Raw genomic sequence first — 26,553 nt, forward strand, 5'->3', positions numbered from 1 at the left:
GAGATCTAGGAAGAGTCAAATTAGACCTTGATATTATACCAGACCAGGCCAGTGTACCCCAAGAGTAGTCATGAAGCAAATCTCCAGTCTGAACAGCCTATTACCATCCTGCCAGATAAGCTAGCAGAAAGGCCAAGGGCCTCCCCCCGCACCCTCACTGCTGCCAAGGAAAGCTACAAGTTTAAGACTCATGACCTTCTTCCACTGTGGAATGAGGAAACTAAGCCCTGGGCACATCCCTCACCTTGAAACTCTCTTTGAGCTTCAGTAATACAGACAAAAGTTGAATTTGACACAAAGGCCATCTCAGACACTGGTGATGAAATTGCTCCATGACAGGCTGTCTGCCAACAGAAGGGCTCCCAGGCCTGTGTTTGCAGAGAAGGAAGGCCACAGCTGGGCAGCATACCGGCCTTTCTCAATATCTGTCTGCCTGGGCCAGAGAGCTCTTTGGCCTTCAGCCACCCCTTTTTAAAGGCTTACCGGTGAGCAGCAAGCAGGGAGAAATCATTCACACCCAACTAACTCAAGGCCACTTCTCCCCTTCTCAGGAGAGGAAAATCATTTACACTTGATTGTTTGTTCAATTGTTTGATTTGAATAAAAGGAAACACGATTTCTTGCCAATCTGTCTGGGTTTGGTGGTTAAGCCAGTTGTAAGTCTTTGCATAGCCCAGCAGCCCTGAGCCCTCATGGGTGATATGCCCAATATGAGGCTGATCAGAGGAGAAGGGGAGGTTGAGGGGGCACTGCTAAAAGATTCCCACAAGGGCAGAACTGCTCCTCTTGTTCCCCACTACATCCCTCAGTGACTCCCACTTCCAAAGCTGGGATGGCAGTTTTGAAGCTATCCAGTCCAAACTTCTCCCCTTATGGATGGAAAATTAAGAAATTGTAAGAGAAAGTATTATCTAGGGTCATACTGCTAGTTAGGGAAAAGCCAGGACAAGAAGCGAAGGCTGCCCTGCAGATTGCTGACAAACTTTTTTTAGGTTTTTGAAAGGCAATGGGGTTAAGTGGCTTGCCCAAGGTCACACAGCTAGGTCATTATTAAGATTATTAAGTGTCTGAGGTCAGATTTGAACTCAGGTCCTCCTGACTCCAGGGCCGGTGCTCTATTTAATGAGCCACCTAGCCGCCCCCTTTGATGTTATTTTAAAACCAAACCACAACAACAATAACTAAATCTTGGACTTAGGAAATTATAGCCAGGTGTGGAGATATGAGATGGGTTTCTTTCTCTGTATGGTACTGGAAACTTCTCTGGATCTCATTTAATTGGGGTTTAGCTTTCTTCTGAAAGTTCACTGTCCAGGAAGAAATCTCTGGGGAAAGAACTCTCAGCTTCCCTAGGGATAAGCCCAAGGTTATGAGGAAATTCCTTCCTTCCTTCCTTCCTTCCTTCCTTCCTTCCTTCCTTCCTTCCTTCCTTCCTTCCTTCCTTCCTTCCTTCCTTCCTTCCTTCCCTCCCTCCCTCCTTCCTTCCTTCTTCCTTCTTTCCTTTGTCCTGGGCCCAGGGTATCCTAGTTTCAGTGCTGCTTTGTTTCTCTTGTCACCATCTCTCCTTTGGACTTCCAAGCCCTCCTCTCTCTTCTGAGAGACATTCCTACCACTCTGGGGCTTTGGGGGGTTTTTTCAAGGTCATAGGGTTAAATGACTTGCCCAAGGTCACACAGCTAAGTAAGTATTAAGGCTGGATTTGAACTCAGGTTCTTCTGACTCCAGGGCCATGCTTTATCCATTGTGCTACCTAGCTGCTCTAACTGACATCATTTTCATCTGACAACACAATCACTATGACCCTCAGATCCTTTTGTACATGTTGAAGTATAGCTTTTTGTTCCTCTTGGAAAGACTGGGAACCCCTGGTTCTTGACAGGGAGTGGCAGGCTATAATATTTTGGGGAGCAGATGAGGGAGAAACACGCCAGGAATGTGATTCAGATGGGATTCCCAAAGTTAGTGAGGCCTGTAGGAACTGGAATAGTTGAGAGATAAAAGAGAGAAGAACAGAGGAAGGCAGTCCCTTTCCCTGGCAACCTAGGATGAAAGGAATGATCACATGTGCAGAAGGAGAATACTAGCTGGAGTAGACATACTTTCACTATCTGATTTGTTCCTACTGCCAAACCACATTCATCTGCCTGGTGATAGTGGTATACTTGGAATCAGGAAGATTTTGGTTCAAATCCCACCTTAGATACTTCTTAGCTATATGACCTTAGGCAAGTCATTGTCCTAAGTCTCAGTTTTGCAATCTGGACCATGGGGGCCACAGGATATTGTGAGGATCCAGGATGTAAAATGCTTTGTAAATTTCGAAGTGCAATCTAAATGTCAACTGAAGACATTCAGAGTTCCTCCTGTTTAGTTCATTCTGATAGTGTCTCTGCCACTCAGTCTTGTGGCTTAATCCTGGAGGACTTTTCTTTGACTCTCCCCTCACTCACGCACAAGCGTGACTGACTGTAGCCCCAAACTCTGGTGTCTGCTCCTTCTCCTTCATTTCACCGCCAATATCAGGTTATAAGCCAACTTTCTCATCTATCAGGATTTAACTGACAATAACCTGCCAGCAGGTCTTCTAGCCTCTCCCTCCCCAATGCAGAAGGTTGCCAGAGAAACTTCCAGACCACCTAGCTCTCTGATGCCAATTTGAGCAAAATCCTGGCATTCTCACCCAAATGAATTATGATCTAAAGATTCAGATAATCTACAGTGCAGTCAGTGATTTCTTCTGTCCCAAAACCACACAAGATGTCAGTCAGAAGACTATGGGAAATAGGAAAGAGGGTCACAAGTCAGCAACCTCTCAGTCTGACCAAAGACACTTAGATGTTGCCAGAATCTATATTCAGAAGCAGCAAGAGTAGAGGCTCCCATGTGGTAAAAAAAACCCTAGAGTATGAGACAGCTAGGTGGCATAGTAGATAGAGCACCAGTCCTGGAGTCAAGAGAACCTGAGTTCAAATTCAGCCTTAATACTTACATAGCTGTGTGACCTTGGGAAAGTCATTTAATCCTATGGCCTTACAAAAGCCCCCAAAAGCCCCAGAGTGGTAGGAATGTCTCTCAGAAGAGAGAGGAGGGCTTGGAAGTCCAAAGGAGAGATGGTGACAAGAGAAACAAAGCAGCACTGAAAAAAGGATACCCTGGGCCCAGGACAAAGGAAAGAAGGAAGGAAGGAAGGAAGGAAGGAAGGAAGGAAGGAAGGAAGGAATTTCCTCATAACCTTGGGTTTGTCCCTAGGGAAGGTAAGAGTTCTGTCCCCAGAGATTTCTTCCTGGACAGTGAACTTTCAGAAGAAAGCTAAACCCCAATTAAATGAGATCCAGAGAAGTTTCCAGTACCATACAGAGAAAGAACCCCATCTCATATCTCCACACCTGGCTATAATTTCCTAAGTCCAAGATTTAGCTGTTGTTGTTGTTTTAAAATAACATAAAAGGGGGCGGCTAGATGGCGAAGTGAATAGAGCACGGGCCCTGGAGTCAGGAGGACCCGAGTTCAAATATGGTCTCAGACACTTAATGTTTACTTAGCTGTGTGACCTTGAGCAAGCCACTGAATCCCATTGCTTTGCAAAAACAAAAAAAAAATGTCAGTGACCCAGAATTGGCTGTCACTTAGCTCAACTCTCTTGGTGTCCTGTTTTGGTGGCAAACATGGGTCCCAGGACATGCCCCAGAAATGCAGCCATGCCATCCCACTATGTCAACATTCCTCTCTGTGTCAGGAAACTGCCTACCTTGCCCTCCCCCAAGCCACTAGATTAGACTCTCAGAATCTGCTTGTGTCTTTCTGGGGCTTTATCCACAGCTTGTGGTTTCATAATGGTTCTATTCTCAGAGATAAAACTCAGGAACTCGGAAAACTCTCCAGAACTCAAAGAGGAGCATTTTTCCCCTCTAAGTTCTGTCTTACCTGTTTCTTGTTTTCAAGGATAGTTTTGTGAAGTTTATTGCATTCAGCAAGTATGAATTGTGTGCTAGGACTTAGGAATACAAACCCCAAAAGACAAGGCCCAGCCTTCAAGAAACCTAAGGCAAAAGCCTTCTCTCCTTCTTCCCTGATGAGATCAGGGACCTGGGCTGGCTCTGAGCTTCCCTAGCTTGATGATTTTGACCCTTAGGAATGTTTTACTTTTGAGAAAGTGAAAACTTCCTGTTGGGACAGCCATTGGCACTGGTGCCATTCTGCTAACTCCAGAGTCCTGCCCTCAGTGGGCTGCTGGCAATAACTTGTTCCCCTTCTCCACCTGCTTCTTTACTCTTTTCCTTGTTTTTCTTTCTCTACCCTGTTGGGGTAAAAAGGAGAAGGGGCAAAGTGACCCAGACCATTGAAATCAATTTCTGGCTTTGCCTTCCTATTGGTCAATCAGCCTTTATTCTGACATAAGAACAGTGTGACTTCCATGTTTTAAAACTGTTCTGTGTCTCTTAGCCTTTTGCATTCATGGGCTCACTCCATGTAAATGGAGCCAGACAGCTATAGACAGGGAATCATAGACCTAGGGAGTCATAAAACCAGGGAGCCGGGGTCTTGGGAACCAGAGAGCTGGGGAAGGGAAACACTTCAGTTGTGTCCAGTTCAGGATCATTAGACCCTAGATCTGGAACTGCAAAAGCCTTTTAAGATCAAATTCTCCAACTTATTCATTTTACAAAAGAATAAAACTGAAGCCAGGAGAGGGGAAATGATTTTCTGTAGGTAAAGCAGGTAGTTAATGTCACTGAGAAGATTTGAACCCAGTTCCTCTCACACTGAATCCAGCCCTCTTTCATCTGAATGCTTCTTGACACTTAAGGGACCTTGTTTTTGCCTCCTATTTCTTTTTTTTTTTTGGTTAAACCCTTTTCGCCCAACTTTGAACCTAACTGTCTTCGTAATACAATGGGCATTTTCATACAGTTGTAAAACAGGAGATTATACGTGAAAGTGAATCTCTATTATATAAAGCTTCTAAGAATAACTTCCAAAACTTTTCTGAATATCTGTGATTCATTGTGACCTTCCTTATGCCTTGTTTCTCTTTGGGGATATCAAGAGACTCTATATTCATGGCCTGCCTCTGTATCCTGGCCCCTTCTCCACAAAAATCACAAAAAGACAAAGAAAAATACTTCCCTTTTGGCCCCATCTTGTATCAGATCCGCATAGTCAAACAAAGTGGCATATTGGCTATGGCCAAGAATATGTCTTATTGTATTCCTGTATTTGTCACCCACTCTATCAAGTGGTGGGTAGCTTGCTTCATTAGCCCTCTGGAATTGTAGTTGGTCATTGCATTGATCATAGTTCTCAAGTCTTTCAAAAATTATTTTCTGGGGTGGCTGGGTGATCCAGTGGAGAGGGCACCAGCCCTGGAGTCAAGAGTACCTGAGTTCAAATCCAGCCTCAGACACTTAATAATTACCTAGCTGTGTGGCCTTGGGCAAACCACTTAACCCATTGTCTTGCCAAAAAATAAAAAATAAAAAAAAATTATTTTCCCAGAATTTATTGTGTAAAAAAGCAGGAGTTGTAATCATGATCTCAGATAAAGTTAAGCTAAAATAGATTTAATCAAAGGAGAAAAATAGGAAAATCTATGTTATATGTCAGCAATACTAATCAATATTCTTTTAGATTATCTAAAATAACTTGATAGTATAAGGTAGAAATATTGCTGGGGTGGAGAAAATGATGAGTTGTGGCTTTAGAAAAATATGTGAAGATTTGGATGTATGAAGGAAGATTCAGAGAAACAGAAGGTAGGTGAAAATAAGCATAGTATGGTCTTACAGATGTCTGAATATATGGATAATATGTATTTGCATGTGGGTATGTGGGTAAGGATATATAAAATGTGTATAGCAATGAATATATATATATATATATATATATATATATATATATTATGTGTGTGATTATGTATCTTTCCTTGCTTAATTGGAGGGGTGGGGGGGATAATATTGTCCATAGCTGGTCGAATACGGATGTCCTAGGTCTTTGAACTGCTGAGAGGAGCTGCTTGGACAATGTTATCCCCATCCAGAGGAAGAAAAACAAAACAAAAAAAGCCTTCTGAATGTGCTGAACAGTTTATAAAAATGATCTCTTCTGTAGCTCTTTCCCTTAATCCTAATTCATCATACCAAACATGAGTGATCTGTAAACATGTTTATCAAAAATAGGTATGTACAATGCTAAACTGGCTGCTCACCACTGAGGGGAGGGGTTGGGAAGGGATGGAGGAAGGAAATTTTTGTAACTTAAAAATATACGTGTGCATATAGATGAATGTTAAAAAGATAAAATAGATGAACTTTGGGAAAAAATTAGTTGGGGGAAGGGGGGAATAGGGAGAGAGAAACTTATTGGCCAGAAAACATCAGGAAACTGGGATGAAGTGAGGCCCCCCAAAGAGTAATTCTGGGATCAGAACTCCCCACCATTTCCTTTCCACTGCCATTTCCATGGGATTTGGAGTCCTCTCTCTTGGGATCACATCTTATCTCTGCCATTTATCTGGGTGCCACAGTGTAAAGAGGAGGAGGAGATGGTATTCTGGAAAAATTGTTTTGTGCCTTTGCAGCTTTAAGTAGCAAGTGACTCTGAAAACCAAATAGAAAATGCAACACAGGAAATGTATTGTGGCTGCAGCAGATTGTGGCCACTTACTCTTTTCCTCCCTGGGAATTGCTGTCAGCAAAAATGCCAGGCTAGAGCCAGCTGATAAGCAGTGATAACTCTGCCTTGATGTTATCTGTCAGAGGCTGGGCCACTAGAACTTTTCTCCTTTCTCTCCCTCTGCCTTCCAATGCTTATTCTTTTCTAACAGATCTGAGGAGCTCAGGAGTCGAGTGTTAAACTTGGAACCAGGAAGACATGAGTTTGAATCCCTCCTCGAATACTTGGTGACTTCATGAACCTAGGCAATTCATTTAATACAGAACCTTGACTTCCTGAACTGTGAAATAGGAATGCTACAGAAGGCATCTGTAAGGGCTGTGGCGGTGGGAGCTGTGTAAGATGTTTCTTTCCACATGGGTCTTGCAAGGAGGCTTGCATAGAAACCACCAGACTCCTCTACCTACCCTTCTCCAAGGGAAACTGATTTATGTCAAGATGAGGAGCAGGAGATTGACGTCCGAAGTTGGCCACTCCATGCTCCTCAGAAAAAGGATCCTGGGCTAGAATTAGCTATCTCTGCTTTCCTAAACATGGTTCATATAGGAGAAATGCTGTCTAGCTTCAAGGAGCTCCTGATTGCTGGCCCTCAATTGGAAAGGAGTGTTCCAAGCTTTATAGCCAAGGTTGGATTCCCTCCTTACCCAATGGCAGCTCTACAAAAAACACATGTAGGACGCACAACCCCATTTATCCATGAGAGCAAACAGAAATCAGAAAAGGTACACAGAATGAATGAGAGAGATACAAAGAGAAACAGAGAAGAGAAAGAGGCAGAGACAGAGATGGAGACAGAGAAAGAGAAGCAGGGAGACTAAGAGAGACAAAGAGGCAGAAAGAGAAGAGAAAGAGGCACAGAGAAACAGACAGAGACAGAAAAAACAAAGAGAGAGAGAGAGAGAGAGAGAGAGAGAGAGAGAGAGAGAGAGAGAGAGAGAAGAGACGGACGGACGGACGGACAGAGACAGACCCAGGAAGAAATTCCCTGAAGTCTCTATGATCCAAGTGCTGGCTCTTCTACATGTTGACTTCTTTCTGTCTTTTTCTTCCTTCAGGGACCTAAAGAGATTCTGGAACCAAATGTCTTCTTTCTAAAAGCTAGAAGCAACAAGATCAGGATCTCTCTTCTAGACCTTTCCAATCTCGCCCCTCATTCAGGCCCCGATCATCTCTCTCTCTCACAAATATGTTCAAATCCTGGTTACTCTTATCTGTCAATCCCAGGACATGTTCCTTCCTTCCGCAATGACTTCAATTGCTAGTTTATAGACTTTCCCATTCTAAATTGAACCCTTTAAATACCTTACCATCACAATTCTTTAATTTGCTCCTCCGTCCCATCTCAGGCACACTCAGAGATGACAAACCCCTTAATAAATGACCTTAATCTTATCTAGTTCCATCTTCTCCAGCAAATTTCCCCCTCTGAACATCTTCAATTTGTCTCTTATATTCAGTCTCTTCCTATCTACTCTTTGTTTTCCTGCTGCCTAAAATATGGCCATATCTCCTTTATTATTTTGGTTTGTTTGTTTTTGCAAGGCAATGGGGTTAAGTGACTTGCCCAATGCCACACAGCTAGGTAATTATTAAGTGTCTAAGGTCAAATTTGAACTCAGGTCCTCCTGACTACAGGGCTGGTGCTCTATCCACTCTCCTTTATTCTTTTTTTTTTAGGTTTTTGCAAGGCAAATGGGGTTAAGTGGCTTGCCCAAGGCCACACAGCTAGGTAATTATTGTCTGAGGTCGTATTTGAACTCAGGTCCTCCCGACTCCAGTGCCAGTGCTCTATCCACTGTGCCACCTAGCCACCCCACTGTCCTTTATTCTTAAAAAAAGGGAAAACCCCCTCTCTATTTCTTTGACCATCCTATTAATCATCCTCACTAGTCAGACCATCACCCACCCTCCTGTATGGACTAAGTTCCTTGAGAAGACTATTTAAATTTACTTTGATATGGATCTGTGATCTCATTGATGTGTATTTCTTCTTTCCAATGGTATAAACTGCAACCCATCCAGGTTCATCCTCCAAGATTCTTTTCAATATACTAGGGTCCTCCCTCTAGGTCTCTTCTAATTGTAAAGTTTATCAATGGAGCATCCCTCCTCTCAGGACAACTCCCTCTTCTTCCCTCCTCCTTAACTTCTCTCAAATGCCTATATCTCACTTGCTACACTAGAGGCAGGAATTCCCCTGGAGGTGAGATCTTGGATGAGCTGACTTAGCCTTCTCCCAAGTGGGGAACTCCTGCATTATGTATTATTGTCTGCTATATATTCTACATGCATTTACTCTGCTTTCTGTTTTGCTATGGACTTGCTAAAATGGATTTCTTTGCTATTCACTGTGTTCACTGTGCAATTGGTATTTTGTGGGAAAGGGCATACCTTGATATCATACTTGAGCCCTTCTTTGCCTTTACCTATTAAGAAATAGATATGAGAAGTTTAGCTTGAGCCTGAAATTCATATCCTTAGACTGACCATTTAAGGGAGCAGGTGAGAGAATTCTAACCTAGTGTCCCCTCTCTCTCTGGAGACAGCAGAGTAGCCAGTCTTCTGGCCCCAATCTTCTGCTTCTACTCCCTGTACAAATTCAAGTCTCCCTTGGAGAAGTGGCTAGAGATGGCTATTTTGCCTCAAGTTGAGCCCCATCACCCCTCCACGCTGTGTGTGAGGAACAGTCGTGTTCCACATTGAATCTCCTGACTCGGTGCATTTATACTGACTGTCCCTCACCCCTGGAATATCCTCCTTTATTGCAGCACCTTTCCTTCTCAGCTTAAATCCCACATTTTGCGAGAGACCTTTCCTGGTGCCTCTCCATGCTAGTGCTTGGGCTCTAAGATGACATCCTATTTACTCCAGATGATCTTGCTTGTCCAGTGTCTTCTCCATTAGGCTATGATTCCTTGAAATCAGAAACTGATTTGGTTTTGGTTTGGTCTATCTTTTTATCCCTAGGGCCTGGCACATAGTAGGCACTTAATAAATACTTGTGGATTTAGCTTGTTTAATTAGATAATGGAAAAGTGCTTTGCAAACTTGAAAGCACAATGGAAATACCAGTTATTGTTATTTTTAGTGTTTCCCTGGCCAGTGTGCACTATTGAAAATATCAGTCTGTGATCCATGAAGGAGCCTCTTGGGCTAACAGGTAGGACACTTAATGGGTTGGCAGGAGCTGCCAATCTTCGTGGACTTCTTTCGCACTTGGTCCCAGAGAAGTTGTTCCTAGGTTGTAGCACTTCCTGAAGGAGAGAAGGAAATTTGGGGGATGGATATGAGCCTCCTCCACTTCAGTGTTCTGTCTTTCTGCTGAGGGTAAAGACTACTTGACAAGTACACTTGTAAGGCCAACTAAGTTTATGAGACCCCAGGTATTCTGTTATTCAATGATTTGAGGCACATTAAGGTCATCGGACCAGAAACTTGTTTAGACCTGCCAAATTGACCCAGCTTGTACAAGTGTGGAGTGTTCGTGCGTGCGTGCGTGCGTGTGTGCGTCCGTGCGTGTGTGTGTGTGTGTGTGTGTGTGTGTGTGTGTGTGTGTGTATCTGTGTCTGTGTTTAAGGTGAAGGTGGAGGAATAAAGAGAAGAGACTACCTTGAAAAGCTGGCTTTCAAAATTAAAAGAACAAGAAAATAATTGCAACTGAACTGGGATGAATGCTGAACACTGGGAAATCATGGTGGCCTCAAAGATGAGACATGAAATGACACCTTCCCTCCCCTAATCCCTGTTTCTTTGCATCTGAGGTTAGACTTTTAGACTTTTTTGATGTGCTGACTGGTGTTTGCTAAACTTTTTCTTTTTATCCTTAAATGGCTTATTGCCTCATCTTCAAGGGTGTAGACTTTGAAATACATTGGGAAACAGCAAAAAGAAACAAAAGCTATCCAATTGCCCACACTGTTGTGGAGCCCTGATGAGCAAGCAGTAAGAACTTTTGTGTTGTCACCCCTGCCAACCAGACAGTCTGCCTTCTAAACCAGGGGTGGGGAAACCTTTTTTTCTGCCAGGGACCATTTGGATATTTATAACATCATTCACTTGCTTTATTTGGTCAAACATTTAATCAATCCCCCCCCCCCAAAAAAGCTCCTAGATTCATTGAATTTTGAGTCCTGCCTGCAGTTGCCTTGGCAATGCCAGACCAAATGATTTTTTGGACCTTATATGGCCCTCCGGCCTTATACGGCCCTTGAGCCATATGTTCCCTGCCACTGCTCTAAACAGTGCCACTTCAGAGGGTCAGTGTGAACTGTGGGAAGGGGCTAAACATCCTTAGGTAGAATCTGGGAAATGGGAGCAGGGCTTGGCTAGGAATCTAAATCATTTGCCTTTACTCTTCTCTACTTCAAAAGACTCCTTAAACCAAATAGGAGAAATTTTTTATATGAAAGGACAGTTGTTATACTGGCCTCCATTAAGCTTGGAGCTCAATGCCACAGGGTCTGATGTGCCATCTAACCAGGAACTGATCTTTTACTACCATCCTCAAACTAGGAATAGACAGGAGGTGGTTGAGCTGAGGACCTAGAGGAAAGCCCCTTGGCAGTTAACTCTCATAACAGAGAGCTCAGGCAAGAGGACACAGGCCCTTTCCAAGGGAAGGGAGATATGAGGCCAGTAGACTCCCACTGAACCTGTTAGAAAATGCTTTGGCGTTTACTAAGTTTGCATGATGTGTTTCCCCCCAACCACACCCTACTGTCATTGCTACAGATCCAATCTAATCATGCTGGTATTTTAGTTAACATTTGTACATTGAAGTAGGGGGAATTTGAGTAAGAGGTGGCCTGTGGCCATGAGGACCCCATTGGAGGGAACAGTGATACTGCTATCCCTGGTACCGATATTGATGGGCCATCCTCCAGGGCAGAGACCTCATGCAGGACATATATTGGAATTGTGTTGACACAGCCATGCTGCCTTCTACAATTTCCTGCCAGAAAACCATTCCTGCTGCTCAGCCCCAGAGCTATGGCTCGAAGCCAGGACTGAAGCTGAATCACAAGGTCTGTCTGGGAAATGACAGAACAGAGAGTTTGCTTTGGGTTTGGAGCAAAGGAGCCTCCATTCCTTCAATGTGATTTCTGGAAATGAACAACAAAAGTAAACTACAGCTTCTGCTTGTTCTCCGGCCTCTTTCATCTGGGACTCCATCTAGAGTGGTCTGTGTTAGACAAGCAAGGTCTGTGGAGACAAAGTGTTTTTCAAGTTCCCAAGAGATAGAGAGCATGAGGGGGCTATGCCCCTTTCCAATTGAGTGGGTTTGAACCTATGGTCTCCCTCTTTAGTAGTGGTTGTGACATTCTCAGAGATGGAAAAGGACCAAAAAGGCCTCCTTGCAAAGGGTTAAATCAACCTGGTTTGTGCAAAAAGGGGGAGCTACAGTAGGAGTGAGCAAAAGCCGATGTGCCTCTGTGATCATGGAAAAATGTATGCAGCTACTAAGGCACAGTTAGGTTCTATGGGCCAGTGTCTGTCTTCTGTGGAGGCACCTCCATGAGCCAGATGGTGAGCACATGTGTATGCACACATACAACCCCCCCCGCCCCACACACGTGTGCATGTGCAGATACACTCTACAGTCTTAAGTTTAATCCATTTATCCATATATCTGCCCAGAAGCTTGAGCCATGCTTTCAACTTCTTAACTGTGGCTACCTTTCTAACCTAACCTACCTGCCCACTCCTGGGTCTATTTGTTTTTTGAATTTCCTGCACACCAACTTTGAGGGCACAGCAAAGAATTGTAAAGAAAACTTTTATATAATTGACATTGTCCCCAAATGGCAAGGTCTGCAGTCATTGGATATCATAGAGGGAAGTCTTAGACAGGGACAGATTGGAATAGTGGTCCTTACAGGTCCTTTGGGGACTGGGTGATTTCTCCGACTCTGAAACTACCATGACTGGAGGCCTTTTAAGACTGAACTTGTATTGAAGCCATTTGTGTTTGCAGAAGTGTTAACTGTTGTTTCCATTTTCCAGATAAAGGATTAGAGAATCTGCACTGCTAAATGGTGACAGCTATCATAGCCCATATTCTTCTGTTGATGCTATACACTGGCTTGCACAGAATATAAGGAGATTGTTAGTTTGCATAACAAAGACAGAGGTCTGCCCTGTGTGGGTGCCTGTGTGCAGGTATGTGTCTAAGACAAATGGCCCTGACCAGTCATGGAGATGAATGAGGCCCCCCCTCACCCTACAGTACACCTCTTTACTCAGGGAGAGGTCCAAAACTAGCTTCATCCAGCAGGGATTACCATAAGGTATCACTCCTTGTCCTTTGGGCCTGCACAATGAAGTTCAGTTTGCTGCACACTCCAGCGTTCAGTGTAATGACCAGGGTAGGGAAGACACATGGGTGAATGCATTGATTAGATTGTAATCCTGACTGACCAGTGATTAGCACAAAGACCAGAACAAGCCTTCCAAACTGTAGATAAGGACTGTACATTGTTGGATTTCTCTTGCTAGGAGAGGCGGTCCTTCTTTGCAGAGGAGTTACTTAATAAAAGCTGTTTTAATCACTCACTGTGGAATAAGCATTTCTAATTACAAGCCATTGGTAACAGGAGTACCTATTGCACCCCACTATACACACACACTGACTATACACCTATTTCCTTTAGTGTCATGTAAGTCAATACACACAAGAAACCGGGCAGAGATTTCTTATGTGCAGTAGGAGGGCTGTGGATGGATTCAAGGGGTTTGTGAACTTGGATGGTTAAAGTGACAGCATTTCCTTCCATTTTTAAATCTCATACTGTGGCATATAAAGTATATGATGCTGGATTTCAACTTAGGAAAATGTGGGTTCAAATCATACCCTTAATCTTGCTATGTGCTAAGTCACTTATCCTTTTTAACTGTTTCCTCCTCTATGAAATAATATCCTGTAAGGTTTCTCCCCGTTATAAATCTATTGTATTGGAAAAAAAGCAGGATGCCCAACATCTGTTGGGATACTGACCCTCCCCTAGATGGCAATATCCCATTGCCCCTTCACTATCCTCTGGGTTGGGGACCATCTGCCCTACCATTTCTCTGGATTTTTGGGGGGCTTTTGCTATCTTCATTGATGTTTTCCTCATCAGAATCTAATAACTCCCTAGCCTTCCCATCCAGTTTAAAATGAACCTTTTTCATATATATTAAACATTTGAAATGTGAGCTTCTAATGGAGGGCACAAAAACAATTGTTAAATGATTTTAGATTGATTTCTTCTTCCCCCCCTTTGAAAAGACTCCAAAATAACATGAGTTCAAAGCAAAAATAGAAAATGAAACACAAGATTTCCACCACAATTTTTACATTTATTTCTTATTAGATATCATATTAAGTATAGAAGAAAATGTAATATTGTAAAGGCAAGAAAAACACTTATTCACCCTATAAAGCAGTGCACAGAAAATGAAGTGGGGCAGGGAGGGGAAAGGAGGGGAGTGAAATGAGGCATAAGCCTAAGTGATGATCAATGGTCTGCACATTTACCCACTTTCTTTGTTAACCCTTTTAGTATTGTTAACGGCTTTCTTATTTTCCTTTCGTGAATCAGCTCTTTCTTCAGATAAGCACATGATGGACATGGCTGGGCAACACTGGGTAAGGAGATGAAAGCAGCCTAAAATACTGAACAACTAAAGCAAACAGACAAAGGCGAAACAATATACTCTGGAAGCTCTCGATTCTGTTGCTGGGAAGGGAGGCCCCATCCCTAGGAAGACTTGGCGCTTTCCTTCTCCTGTTCGATGGCTGAAAAAGAATGACAAGAGTTAGGAAGTATAAAAAATGAAGGTTAGAGATCAATAGACTTGGCAGTGGGGAGTCAGCAATTTAATATAGATTTCAATTTCAGTCATATGGGTGAAACTGTGGAGTGTCAAGATAAATTCAGCCCCTCCCCCCCGTGTTAGAAAGAAAAAAAATAGAATGGTTTGAATTCAGTAAAGTTATTAGTTTTTTGTATGGCTATTGATCAAAATTTCTCAGATCTTTATATAATCAATCTTGGGCTTGGCTTTTTTTCCTTAAAGAGAAATGTGATTTTACATAATGGTGATATAATCTGTAGCAGTTAAAGAGGGCTAGCTGTTGCAATCATAGATTCTAAGGTGGATTGAGTTTCCAGGCTCACTGATTCCCAGGGGTAGGAACATCTTCTCTTGCCACCACCACACATATGACTTATACAGGACTTACTTTCCTGGGAAGGAAGAGTGTTTTTCTCTTCTGTGTTGGTCTTTTTCAGCTTATTCTTGTCAAATTTCTCCACTTCGGAGAGGTCTGGTTTGTCACACATTTTGGCTAGGAAAGAAAAAAATTGTTCATTGTCATCGGGCAGAAAGCAGGGGACTATTCCAGGGTAGGCATTTTTAAGGACTTCTTAAAGCAAGTGGTTTTTCTCCAAGAAAAAGGGATGCAGAGGGAGAGAGCAAGATATTGGACAAAGCCTTCATCCTCTTTTGTGTTCCATGTTGGTCCTCTTGGCAGTAAAAGACAAAACTTAAGTATCATATGGAATACAATTTGTGTAAATAAGATAAACTACCATAATATATAAATTCTATCAGTTTAAGAATACAGAAGATAAAATAAAGATAAATGTAATAGAGAACATGGAATATAAACGATAATGCAAATATGGAATATATAGAATATAAACAGAATGCTATAGATTCCGTGTACATAAATGTAAAAACAGATCTATAAGCAAATGTGTAAAAATGTAGTAACAGACTACTAGGAATGTAACATAAGTCCTGCAGAGGCTGGCCAAGAAGGCACGGGGCGGAGGCGGCCACGCCCCTACGGCGCTCCGCAGGGGGTCACTGCGCCGACGGCAGGCGGCCAGAGGGGGCGCCTGAAGCACCTGCCTAGCTCCGCTCCGCTCCACCCCGCCCCCGCCCCCACTCCCGCCGAGAGGGGCTGCCGCATGGCGCGGGGAGGGGGAGGGGCAGTTTTGAAAAAAGGCGGAGCCCGGGGAAAAGGCGCCAACTGGGGAGGAGGGGCAAGGTCAGGGGGGGCTATCTGAGGGGACCCCAAGCACCGGACCCCCCCAAAAGGGCGGGCTGCGCGGTCCCCCCGAGAGGCGCCTTTTCCTCTCTTCGCGTCCCAAGGGCCCTGTTCGGGCCAACGCGGCCCCGCCCCGGCCCCCGGCCTTGTTCCCGGGCCATCCGCGAGCAGGGGCTCCAGGCCCGCCTGCGAGTCTCCGCAGCCCGCGGCCGCGCCACAGAGGCGAGCCTCGAAGCCACGACGCCGCGGCCGCCGCTTCGGCCTCGGCCCCGCCCGCCGCGGCCGCCGCGAGAAAGGGGAGAAGGAAAGGGGCGAAGGGAAGGGGAGGGGAGGGGGCGCCGCTCACCTGGCTTGCTGGGTGCCCGGCGCGCCCGCTGCCGCCGCTGCCGCTGCTGCTGCTGCTGCTGCACCGCCTCGGAGCCTCTGGAGGAGTCAGCTCACGCCCGGCAGGATCCGCAGAAGAGGGGCGGACGCTGCGGCGCAGCTGCCTTTATAGCCTGGCGCCCCTCCCCCGCCCCGCGGCCCCCTCGCGCCCACCAATTAGGTGAGGCGGCCGGCCCTGACCCGGGGTCACCGGGGGAGGGGGAGGGCAGCCACCCAAACAGGAAGTAAGTGGCTGCCGCTGGCCCGCCCCCGCCCCCTCCCCGCCCGAGCGGCGCTGCCAAGGGATCCTTCCTCTGGCCCGGGGGAAGCTTGGCTCCCGCCCCCCAGAGCCCCTCCAGTCCTGCTCTGAGAGCCCCTCGCCCGGGACCGGGGGCCGACCCTCTGAGCTGCAGAGGGCCTCAGAGCCCGCTCCTATGTAGTCCAACCTCCTCCTTACATAGAAGGGGAAACTGAGGTCCCGAGACCAGGCGACGACCCCCCCCCCCAGCTCCAGCGGAGCCTGCCCTGCGCCTCAAACCCCATGTCGAGCGTCCTGGCCCCTGGCGAGTGCTGCCCTTTGCCCCCACCCACCGAGCTCCGTGCCAAGGCCCTCTGCGTGCCCTCTAGCTTCCAGGCACCCACTACCCAACCACGGGATGTCAGGCCTCATTCCGTTCTAATTTTCCGTTCTAATCGATCTGCTAGTTTGGAGACCTCCAGGGAGGCAGGAGCCCCCTCCTCAGAGACAAGCCAATGCACTCTGGGGCAGCTGAAGCCGGGTGGACATTTTTTCCTGGACTTTCAGCCTAACAGTCTCTCTGCGGCTTCCCGCCATGGTCGGTGGTAAGCCCTCATCCTCCCGATGGGCCTTCCAGATCTTCTGCCAGCTAAAACCCCCAGTTCTTGGAATCCATCATCCCCTTCACTACCCTGGTGGCCCTTGTGTCCAGTCATCGTCTACACACTGAACGACACAAAACTCCATGTGCCGAGGGCACACCATCGCCTTCCTGTTCCTACAAGCCATCTCTCTCTTGATGCCAACCCAGATCCCAAGGACATCTGTGGCTACACGATGGGGACTTTGCCCCCTTGCCAAAAATTGAGGGAGCATGACTGCATAGCAACTAAAACCTCCTACTAAGTTCTCAAAACGGTTTTTTTTAAAGGACCTGTGATTTCATCCCTGTAGATAACTTCTGTCGTGGAACACAGCTTATCTCCAACAGACTGATAGTCTCCCAGGAGGAGCACTTCAACAACTGATTTGCCACCAAAACAAATCCAGCAATTTTACAATCAGAACTTCAACCTACATTCTAAGCCCCAAACTCTGACCACTGCACTCACCTGTTACTTGAAAAAATAATTGTAATTAGGGAAAATCACAAGCTTCCAGGAGGCCCACTATTTCTGTACCCCCAAAGGAGCTCATCACTGGACTGTCCCTGCTTAACTCTATGGAGGTGATTTCATACAGATCTCTGACCACCAGGCAGAATCTTTCTTCAACCTAGGTAGCACAATAGGGAGCCTGGGAACCATGATCCTGGAGAGGGGTCTCCCCATGCACACCACACATACACACTTGAAATTTCAAGAGGAATATGTCTCTCTCTACCACAGGTTCTTAATCTGGTGTCCATGAACTTTTAAAATAATATTTTGATAACATTATCAATATAATTGATTTCCTTTGTAATACCATCAATTTTTTATGCCTTAAAAAAAAACCTTATTCTGACAAGAGGTTCCTATACCTCACCATGTATCCAAAGGAGTCTGAGACTCTGGTCTCTCTATGTCATATGCTGATTTACCAAGCTGGTATTTCTCAGCAATTGAACTTCATAGAGGAAAATGTCCTATCTGTACAAATATACTTACAGCTGCTTTTTTTTTTCTTTTACTGGCCACAAACTGGAAGCTGAGGGTATGCCTATCCATTGGAGAATTACTAAACAACTTATGGTTATTCATGTACTGTATGAACATAATGCAATATTATTATGGCATATGAAATGATGAAAGGGATGGTCTCAGAAAGACCTGGGCAGAATTTATGAACTAACGCATCATGAAGTAAGCCAACCAGTACAATAATTTAAACTATAACAACATTGTAAAAATGAATAATTTTGAAAGAATCGGCCTTGATTCTAAAAGGCCTATGATAAAGCAAGCTACCTACCTCCAGACACTGGTGATAGACTCAAAATGCAGAATAAGACACACATGGGCATGGACAGGGTAGGAGTCTGTTTTGCTTGACTATTTATCACAAGGGCTTTTGTTTTACTTGTTTTTCCAGGGGTTTGGGGAATTAAGGTGAAGAAAGAATACTTAATAGTCAAAAGAAAAAAAAATTAATGCAAAATAAAAACTTAGTCACCATAACATGTGAGCCAGTGATATAGAATTAAGGGGTGTAGGGTTTCTTCTTCCACAAGTAAAGGAAAACCAGCTACCAAAAAACCATCTGGACAGTCATCAAAACTCAAGGATGGAAGGTGAAAACCTTTGGACAACAGCACCACCCAGAGCCTATTGTGAGGGAATTAAATTGAAAGCTAACTATTTACTCCTGGGAATGTTGTAACTCCATCAAGAAATATTTATTAAGAATTTCAACTAGGTACTGAGTACTGCTAAGCAGTGAGGACTTAAAAGCAAAACAGTGGATTCCTAGACTGTCAGAGCTGTAAGGGAGTTTTAGTGATTCTTGGAGCAAAGGACTGAACGAAAGAATGAATGAAAAATTTCTATTAAGCACTTACTATGTTCCAAGCACTGTGCTTTGGAAATATAAAAAAGCAGGACAATCTCTGCTTTTGTGTAACTCATATCTGAATGAAGGGACACAATGTGTAGAGCGAATTTCAGCAGCAGGTGAATGGAAAGGTCCAATGCTCCTTAGGGTGCAATGACAAATTAGATGGGAATATATCTTCTTTAGTTTACACTAATAAAACCACCTCCATTGATGATGCTAAATTTTGGACTAAGGATTTGATGATGGTGGTGGTGGCAGTGTCTCTCCACAGATGATATATCCTTAGATGCTGATTGGTATATGTTTATATGGGTGTGTGCATATGTGCTGGAAGTGGGGCTAGTGACTAGGGTGGGTGGGTGGGGTGGCCCTTAGGGACAGGATCAAGACCCTGTCTCCACCTGGATTTGAGGGAAGATTTAATCACAATGGTAGTCCCAGGAGGTTTATTGTTGGGGAGGTTGACCTCCTCTCTCATCAAGAAATGGGTTATTTTGTGGCTTCACATTTTAACTAATAATTTTTCACAACTAAGCCCTAAAGAAGCAGCATAGCTTATTAGCTAGAACATTGGCCTTAGAATCAACAAGATAGGAGTTCAAATACTGTTTCTAAACCAGTGACTCACTTCCCAGCATCATAAGGTCAGTTCTACAAGCTTGAGTTTAATGGGAGCTGGGAGTGGAATGTCAAATGGTAACCCAACAAATAGGCAGATGCTTTAGATAAAAGGACTTTCAATGAAGGCCCCATGCCCAGAATGAGAAGGGCCCTAAAAGATTATTTCATGGATAGCCCTCTCCCCTTTAGCAGGCTGGTAAAGCCTAAGGTAGAGCCTGTCAAAGAATTGTTAAATGTATAAAATAAAACATGTGATTACAAAGGAAACCAATAATACCAAAGTACAGTTGTCAAAATATTAAAAAAAAAAAACACAAAAAAGCAAGGTCATGGATTGTAGGTTAAAAACCCCTGAAGGGGAAGTGACTTACCCAAGGTTAGAGAGAAAAATTATTTAACTCTTATGAAAATTGAGGCTGAACAAAAGTGGAAATAAAAGGAGCTCAGTTTTCCATTAACTTGACATAGATTGCTAGAGCCAAAGGGGCCTCAGAAAGGATCTTGTCAAATCCTATATTTTCCAAAGAATGACTATCAGAGCAGGACTGGAAACAAGTCTCTTTCCTCCCACCCAGGCCCAGGTTCTTTCAGCCAGGTTGCTGAAATTCAGTGCTACCCCTTGCTCCTTTCCCCCCATCCTACCTCCCAGGCCTACTTCACATCAGTTCCATGACTCAGGACAAGCAGCTGATGGGGAAGGGGACCCTCTTAGTGTTTCTAGAGCCACCTTGATTCTAAGCTCATTCTACCCCTTCCCCTTTCTGGAAACAGTTCAGTGCTGCAACTGCCCACCTTGATCCTACCTCTGGTCAGCAGTCATGATGCCCCCTGTTCCTGGGAAAACAGAACATACTGTCACTTGAAAGATAAAGGACCACTCCTGTTGGCATGGAGGTGGTCATGACTAGTAGTCATGGCCCCCACCCTGCTCCTTCCTCCCCTTTGAAAGAATGGGAGCTAGAGTAGGAGTGGGCTTGTTCTTACCCTCACCCTCCCCAACCAGTAACCCACTCTGCCCTACCCCCACCCCATCCCCATCCCCATCCCCACCCTCATCCCCATCCTTCTTCCTTGGAGGAAGGAGTACAAGTGGTTTGATCTAGACTGATTGGCAATGCCTTCAGGCCAGGGATTCAGGAGATCTTCAGTGCAGTTCCACAACCTGGGAGATGCTAGCAAAGGGTTGAACTAATTGAATGTCACTGTCCTTATCAAGTCCACTGAACCTCAGATGCAGAGTCTGAAACAAAATGGTTTCTTGGTGCTGAATCTAAACTACGTGGATGAATGTCAGCAGATCTCGAATTTCTAGGGATCCCGATGAAACTTCATTTCTTTAATAGTGAACACAGCAATGCCAGAGTCCTCCTATTAAAACTGCCTGTGAGATGAGAGATGGTAGATGCTGAATGTGGTGTTCCGTAGTGGCTGTTGACATTTTTCTTACAAGGAAGGGTTCACAGAAGGGAGGAGGAAGTGACTGATTAGAAAATGACCTAAGCACCTGAAATCCCTGGATGCCAGATTTAGAGCTGAAACTTCAGAGGTCTTCTACTCCAGAACTGTGAAATGATTTGCTCCATGGATAAAAAGCAGCAGTACACTGGGAATGAGGACCCAGGCATTGTAACTCCAGACCAACAGTTTTTGGCAAATAAGATTACTTTGTCTTATTTGCATGTGTCTTTTTATATCACAAAATTTACAAAAAGTTTAAAAAAATCTCCCCCTGACTATTTACTCATTTGCCTTCTAAGTCCCCATACCTTATTCTATTTCCTTTGGTGAACACTTCTTTTCAGTCCTGGTTCTTTCTTTTGGATTCAATCAATTCAGGTAAGCCCAGCCTGGAAAGGCTCTGGGCTGCCTTCAGTGCCCAGGCTCTACCCTAGCATGGGCACTAGCACTCACAAGTGGCAGTATTTCCTAGTTCTCAATCAGCTCGAAGACACCTTGAGAAGTGATCACCATGACAAATACCTGTTGCCTCTCTATTCTACCCCCCACCCTCACCCCCCCATGCTTCCCATCCCCTCCCCCCCTCCCCCCACCCCATGTAAGCTTCTTCAGGTCAAGAGACCATCTTTTTTTCCCCTTTTCTCTGTATTCTTGGCAACTAGTTCAACACCTGAAACCAAAAACACCTTTGTTGAACTGAGTTATTCTGTTTGTTCCCTAGAGTTACTTTAAGAATTCTTATATTGTTAAGGGTGGTCTTTGAGAACTGTGGGTATCTTGCGGGTGTCTTTCTGCCCTAGGTCCTCAAACTGAACTTGTCACAAACAGAGAGGAAGCTCACATTCTTTCACTCTTCCAATGGCTTTCTTGAAATCCTTGAGACCTCAGGGCACCACCTTCTTTGTGGAGGCCCCTGAAAGTTGGATGGAAGCCAAGGGCAGGATCAGCATAAAGAAGCTGCAGGATCAGGATAAAGAAGCTGAAGTTGTGGACCGAATGGGCTGAGGAACTACTAACACCGAGAGGATAGTGGGTAGCTTTGCTGATAGCAGAAACAACACAGATGTTAATTCCCTTCTTCCCTGGAGTCTTCCTCTCCTGTCTCTTCATGGTAATGGGCCTGGATTCTTGACGGTTCTTCCAAGGTCCTGCTGAGCTGTAAAGGTTTCAGGTAGCGGTCTGATGATAAACTTGAGACCTTCTCTTGAAGCACCAGTCTAGCCACGTTTGGAGAGGCCCATTACCAGGTTGGCAGCAGTGTGATTGATTGTTTTGGCCAGAGTAAAATCAGAAAGACCATCTACCAAGCTGTTGGGAATCTTCATTCTGTTTTCGTCCAGGGACAGCAGCCCACAGATGATGACTGCAGTGACATGTTGAAGCTAATACCGTATGATAAAATAATTTGATAATCTAATTGCTGGGAACTTCTTCCATCTCCTACCTAACTGAATAATTGCCCTTGATTCTCTAGAACCAGAAGAAGCAAACAGACCCAAAAGATGAGTTATTGACCTATTCTAGATTGAGACTATAAGAACACAGTCCTAGCACCCCCGGATTGTCTCTGAAGCTACTTAGTCACTCTTCTCCACCTCGGGGTAGTTGTTTTCCTGCAAGAAATCATGGATAGCAGTAGTAAGTCCCCAGGTCACACAGGAACGTAGGATGACCAAAGAGCCACCGCGGTAGATCAGAAGCAGCTTTCGTCCGCGAGCCTCCCAAACAGCCTGAGCAGAAGCCCACAGGCCTGGGGCTTCCTGCCAACCTACCTGTGACTGCATGTTGGCAACTAGGACACTGAGGGGGTAAAGCAGTAGACACGTGAGGGTCCCGTTGACACTGCCAGACACTAGAGCTGGGACCCAGCCAGGCAGACCTCGTTCTGTTAGGCCATCTCGGATGGGATCTTTGAAAGAGAAGTAGAGAGCACTTCCCAGGCTGTTTCTCAGGAGGACAGCAAAGAAGCCCCGGTAGTAGCCCATGGCCAGCCGTTCCCATAAGCTGTAGGAGTTGAATTCCCGTAGAATGCTGGAGGTACTGGGGAAACGGGCATCTTTCCGTCCATCCTGAAGCACATTCTGTACTCGTTCAAAGGGGGTCAAGCCTACAGCTTCCACTGCCCCTGACAGGAACCCAGCTACCCAACGTTGCCATAGACCAGTGGGTCTGGTAGGAGAGAGTGCTTGGAGCAGGTTGTCATGGGTGCCGAAGAGCAGGGTCCCCTGAAGGGTCTTGGCCAGAAGGGGTGGGTAGATTCCCCGGTAGAAGCGGCGAAGGCCTTCCAGGTGTAGTTGATTGACAGCTTCTGGAACAGACACTGCATGGATCTGCTGGCGGAACACAACCTTGTAGATGGGAAAGGTCAGAAATGTAGACAGGAAGCTGGAAATGGCCCCAAGAGTGTAGCTTCGGGAGTGCCATCGATTGTTTTCTGGGCTCTGTTCTCTTTTAACTTCTTGGGGTTCTTCATGGGGAGCATCAGGCTGCTTCCCCATACTGGTAACAGCAAGCTTGGACTGGGAATAACTGACAAAGAGGGGAAAAGAAAGTGAAGTTGAATGGCCTGTGAAATAGTTGTGATTTTTGTTACAAATGAGGCTTACTGAACTCTCAGAAATTCCAGATCTCTGAGATTTTCCACTTGAGAACACAAGAAACCAATAGACATTAGAAGAAGATCGAGAGAGCTTTGCTACTAAGATGTCAGCTCTGAACAAAGAATCGTGGACCTTCATCTTTGGCTTTGGCTTTTACGTTCTTATGTCAGATGAGTATAGGAATCCTTCTGTTTCTAAACAGGAACTAAAGCCTGGCCAAGGAAAAGGAGGGGAAATCTGCAAACTCCAGTGTTGGCCATTTTGGCTTCATTTTCTGAGCTGATATTGCTAACCCTTTTCTCTTTCCTCCTCTTGTGATATGGCTCCCTGGGGGCCAAAATGCACATTACTCTGACATCCGGTCCTGAGTGTCCATGGGGAAGGGGAAGAAATAAGCAGTTCTGTCTTGCCCACTAAGTCCCAGACTTTTTATAAATATCACCTGTCCATTGCTTCTTCAGCTTCAGGTCTTCCACTGCGCCCCCTAGCTGTCATCCTAACTGCAATACTCTCATTGTCTTCTATCCAGATCTTTCTTATTACATCATCCCTGTCACTAGACTTTGGGCCAGACTCCTCGTCCCATTAAGGCCCATTAGCTGCTCTTCAAATGTGGCCTCTTCATTAGTGAACTAGCAGCAAGTCTGGCCTTCAGACTGACAGGCACCAGTCTGGTTCTAATGAATGCCCCAGCTCACTTAGGAGCTCCCACTCTCCTGGCTGCTGTAAAGGGGGCAGCTCTACTTTAATGGCCCCACTTAGGACAGTCAGCATAGTCTGGTTGTTTTTTTTTAAACAGCTCCAGGTCCCCTGAGCCAGGGTGGACCCCCAGGTCACAGATCAGGGTTGTGAGCAGGCTTTTGGGGGTCTGAGCGAGCTCCCAGAGACACAGAAATAATGGGAGCTGGGAGCTTCCCCCTAGAGTCCTTGATGTGACTGAGAGGCACATGGTCTAAGTTTGGTTTGAGCAAAAACAAAGAATTAGAAGACTGCACTGGGACCATGGAAAAAGCACTCAATTCCAAGCCAGAAGTCCTGGATTCAAAATCTACCTCACTACTTGCTGCTTGGGCAACCTGGGACAAATGATTTCACCTCTGCGAACCTCAGTTTCTCATCTCTGAAATGAGAGGGCTGGCTTGGAGGAGCTCTGAGGTCCTTTGCAGCTTCAAATCCAGGAACCTAAGTCCTATTCCCAGGATCATCACTGATTGAAAAGTATAAGAAATCCAACCTCAACCCCTCCATCTTCAGACTGTCACCCCAGAAAGGAAGGCAGGCAGGAAGCTAGAACAGCCTCTAAAGGCTCCCAGTGGGCCTCCTGGAACTTCTAACCACGAGGAGTCAAGAACAATAGGTCCACCAGCCTGGGGTTTGGTTTAAACCTCTCCCCCCTCCCCTTCCCCATGAAAAGGCATCCTCAGCTGCTTCCCCATGGAAACGCAGAAGGGCCACGCCCCTGCAGTTTTCCAGACAAAGGCAAGAGAGCCTCTTAGCAATGGCTAACTCACCTTCAGTGTTAGAACCCAAGAGGGCAGGGGCAGCCAACTGGCGCTCACCCCCACCTACCTCCTCATTGTGTTCCCCACCCGCGCTTAAAGAGGAGAAGCCCCTTCTCTAGGGCTAGGGAAGCCCGGTCCGGCCAAGGGGGGGTGGAGGTTCCGTCAAAAGTTCCAAATGAGACAAAGACAAAAGCAGAGGCTCTTTGTATGTGGGGGTCAGGAAGCTGAGGCAATAGCGCTGTGGTTTGCCTTTTGCTCCCTCCCCTCAAGCTAGTGCAGGTTGGGGGCGGGGGAGGAAGGAGGATGGAAAGAGAACTCTTTGCAGAAAAAAGAAAACAATTCTGAAGAGTTGGCCACGCCATGTCTGCTAGTTTTTAGAGTGAGGCAGAAATAGGAGGGGGGCAGGCAGGGGAAGAAGGGGGTCATTGGAATGATGGAGATGATGGAGATGGGGGGGTGAAGATGGCGTATGATGAAGATGGAATGGGGGGGAGGAGATAGCACAGAGGGTGGGGGATGGGGATAACAGGGTGGAAATGAGAAGAGCAGGAGAAATTGGAGTGTGGGAGATGGGGGGTCAGGCTGGGAATGGCAAGGATGGGGGTGAGACAAGTGGGGTGGGGGTGGGGCTGGGGAAGTGGGATGGGGATAAGTTGAGGTAGGGAATGGGGCTGTGGGCGGAAGACGGTGGGGGTGGGGACAGGGGTGAGGAGATGCAAGTGGCAGAGTGAGGATGGGGGTGTTGCGCTGAGGCGTAGGGATGGAGATGGCAATGGCTGGGCCGAGATGAGGGCCACAGGAATAGGAGAGGTGAGGAGAGTGGGGGTGCCTGGGGTGGGGAGGGGGAGGCAAGTGGGCATCAGGATGATGGGGAGGGGGACTGGGGATGATGGAGCTCCGGGGGAATAGCGATGGTCCCTGGGGATGGGGATAACGGAAATAACGGAAATGAGGCGGGGGAGGGATGGGGATGAGGGTAAACGGGGATTTGGGGAGACAGACATGGTTACTGGGCTCCTCGAGCGACGATGGGGATGATGGAGGTGAGGGGATGGCGATGGCTAGGTCGGCATGGGCTCATGAGAACTTGGGGGGCAGAGACGGTCCCGGGGTGGTCGGATGGGGATGGGGTGGTGGGGATGTGACAGCGATGGGGCCGGGGGGGGGGTGGGCATGCGGGGATGCCATGAGCAGGTGAGGATGACGGAGTAGGGGACCGAGCCGACGCCACAGACCTCAAGGGTGCGGGGGCGAGGCTGGCACGGCTGCTCTTACCTGGACCCGAAGATGCCCCCGCCGCGGCCGCTCCCGCCGCGGCCGCCCGGAGGGGGAACGGGATCGGGAGCGTTCCCCTCCCGTCCGTCCGTCCTCCGGGCGGCCACGGCGGGCCCTCCCTGCGCCCAGTCTCCGACGCCGCTTCTCCCGCGTTCTGGACCAAGTAGCCCAGGCAGGGGGCGGGGAGAAAGGCAAGGGCCCGCCTCCGCTCCCCTGCGCGGCCTCCCATTGGCGACCGGGCCAGCCCGTCAG

General features: G+C 46.2%; 2 protein-coding genes across 2 annotated transcripts; both read right to left on the reverse strand.

Moving 5' to 3' along the window:
• Positions 1-13,989: 13,989 nt before the first annotated feature.
• On the reverse strand, positions 13,990-16,177 carry LOC141497958 (thymosin beta-15A homolog). The gene is made up of 3 exons (XM_074200845.1): positions 16,056-16,177; positions 14,897-15,001; positions 13,990-14,449 (listed from the first exon to the last, which is right to left on the reverse strand). The coding sequence occupies exons 2-3, from the start codon at positions 14,994-14,996 to the stop codon at positions 14,412-14,414; spliced, it is 138 nt and encodes a 45-aa protein (XP_074056946.1). The 5' UTR covers positions 14,997-15,001; positions 16,056-16,177; the 3' UTR covers positions 13,990-14,411.
• Positions 16,178-21,518: 5,341 nt separating this feature from the next.
• On the reverse strand, positions 21,519-26,347 carry SLC25A53 (solute carrier family 25 member 53). Its single transcript, XM_074199537.1, has 2 exons — positions 26,302-26,347; positions 21,519-23,453 (listed from the first exon to the last, which is right to left on the reverse strand). The coding sequence occupies exon 2, from the start codon at positions 23,420-23,422 to the stop codon at positions 22,502-22,504; it is 921 nt and encodes a 306-aa protein (XP_074055638.1). The 5' UTR covers positions 23,423-23,453; positions 26,302-26,347; the 3' UTR covers positions 21,519-22,501.
• Between the last annotated feature and the right edge of the window lie 206 nt (positions 26,348-26,553).

Source organism: Macrotis lagotis, chromosome X, assembly GCF_037893015.1.
Source record: "Macrotis lagotis isolate mMagLag1 chromosome X, bilby.v1.9.chrom.fasta, whole genome shotgun sequence".
NCBI classification, from domain to species: Eukaryota; Metazoa; Chordata; class Mammalia; order Peramelemorphia; family Peramelidae; genus Macrotis; species Macrotis lagotis.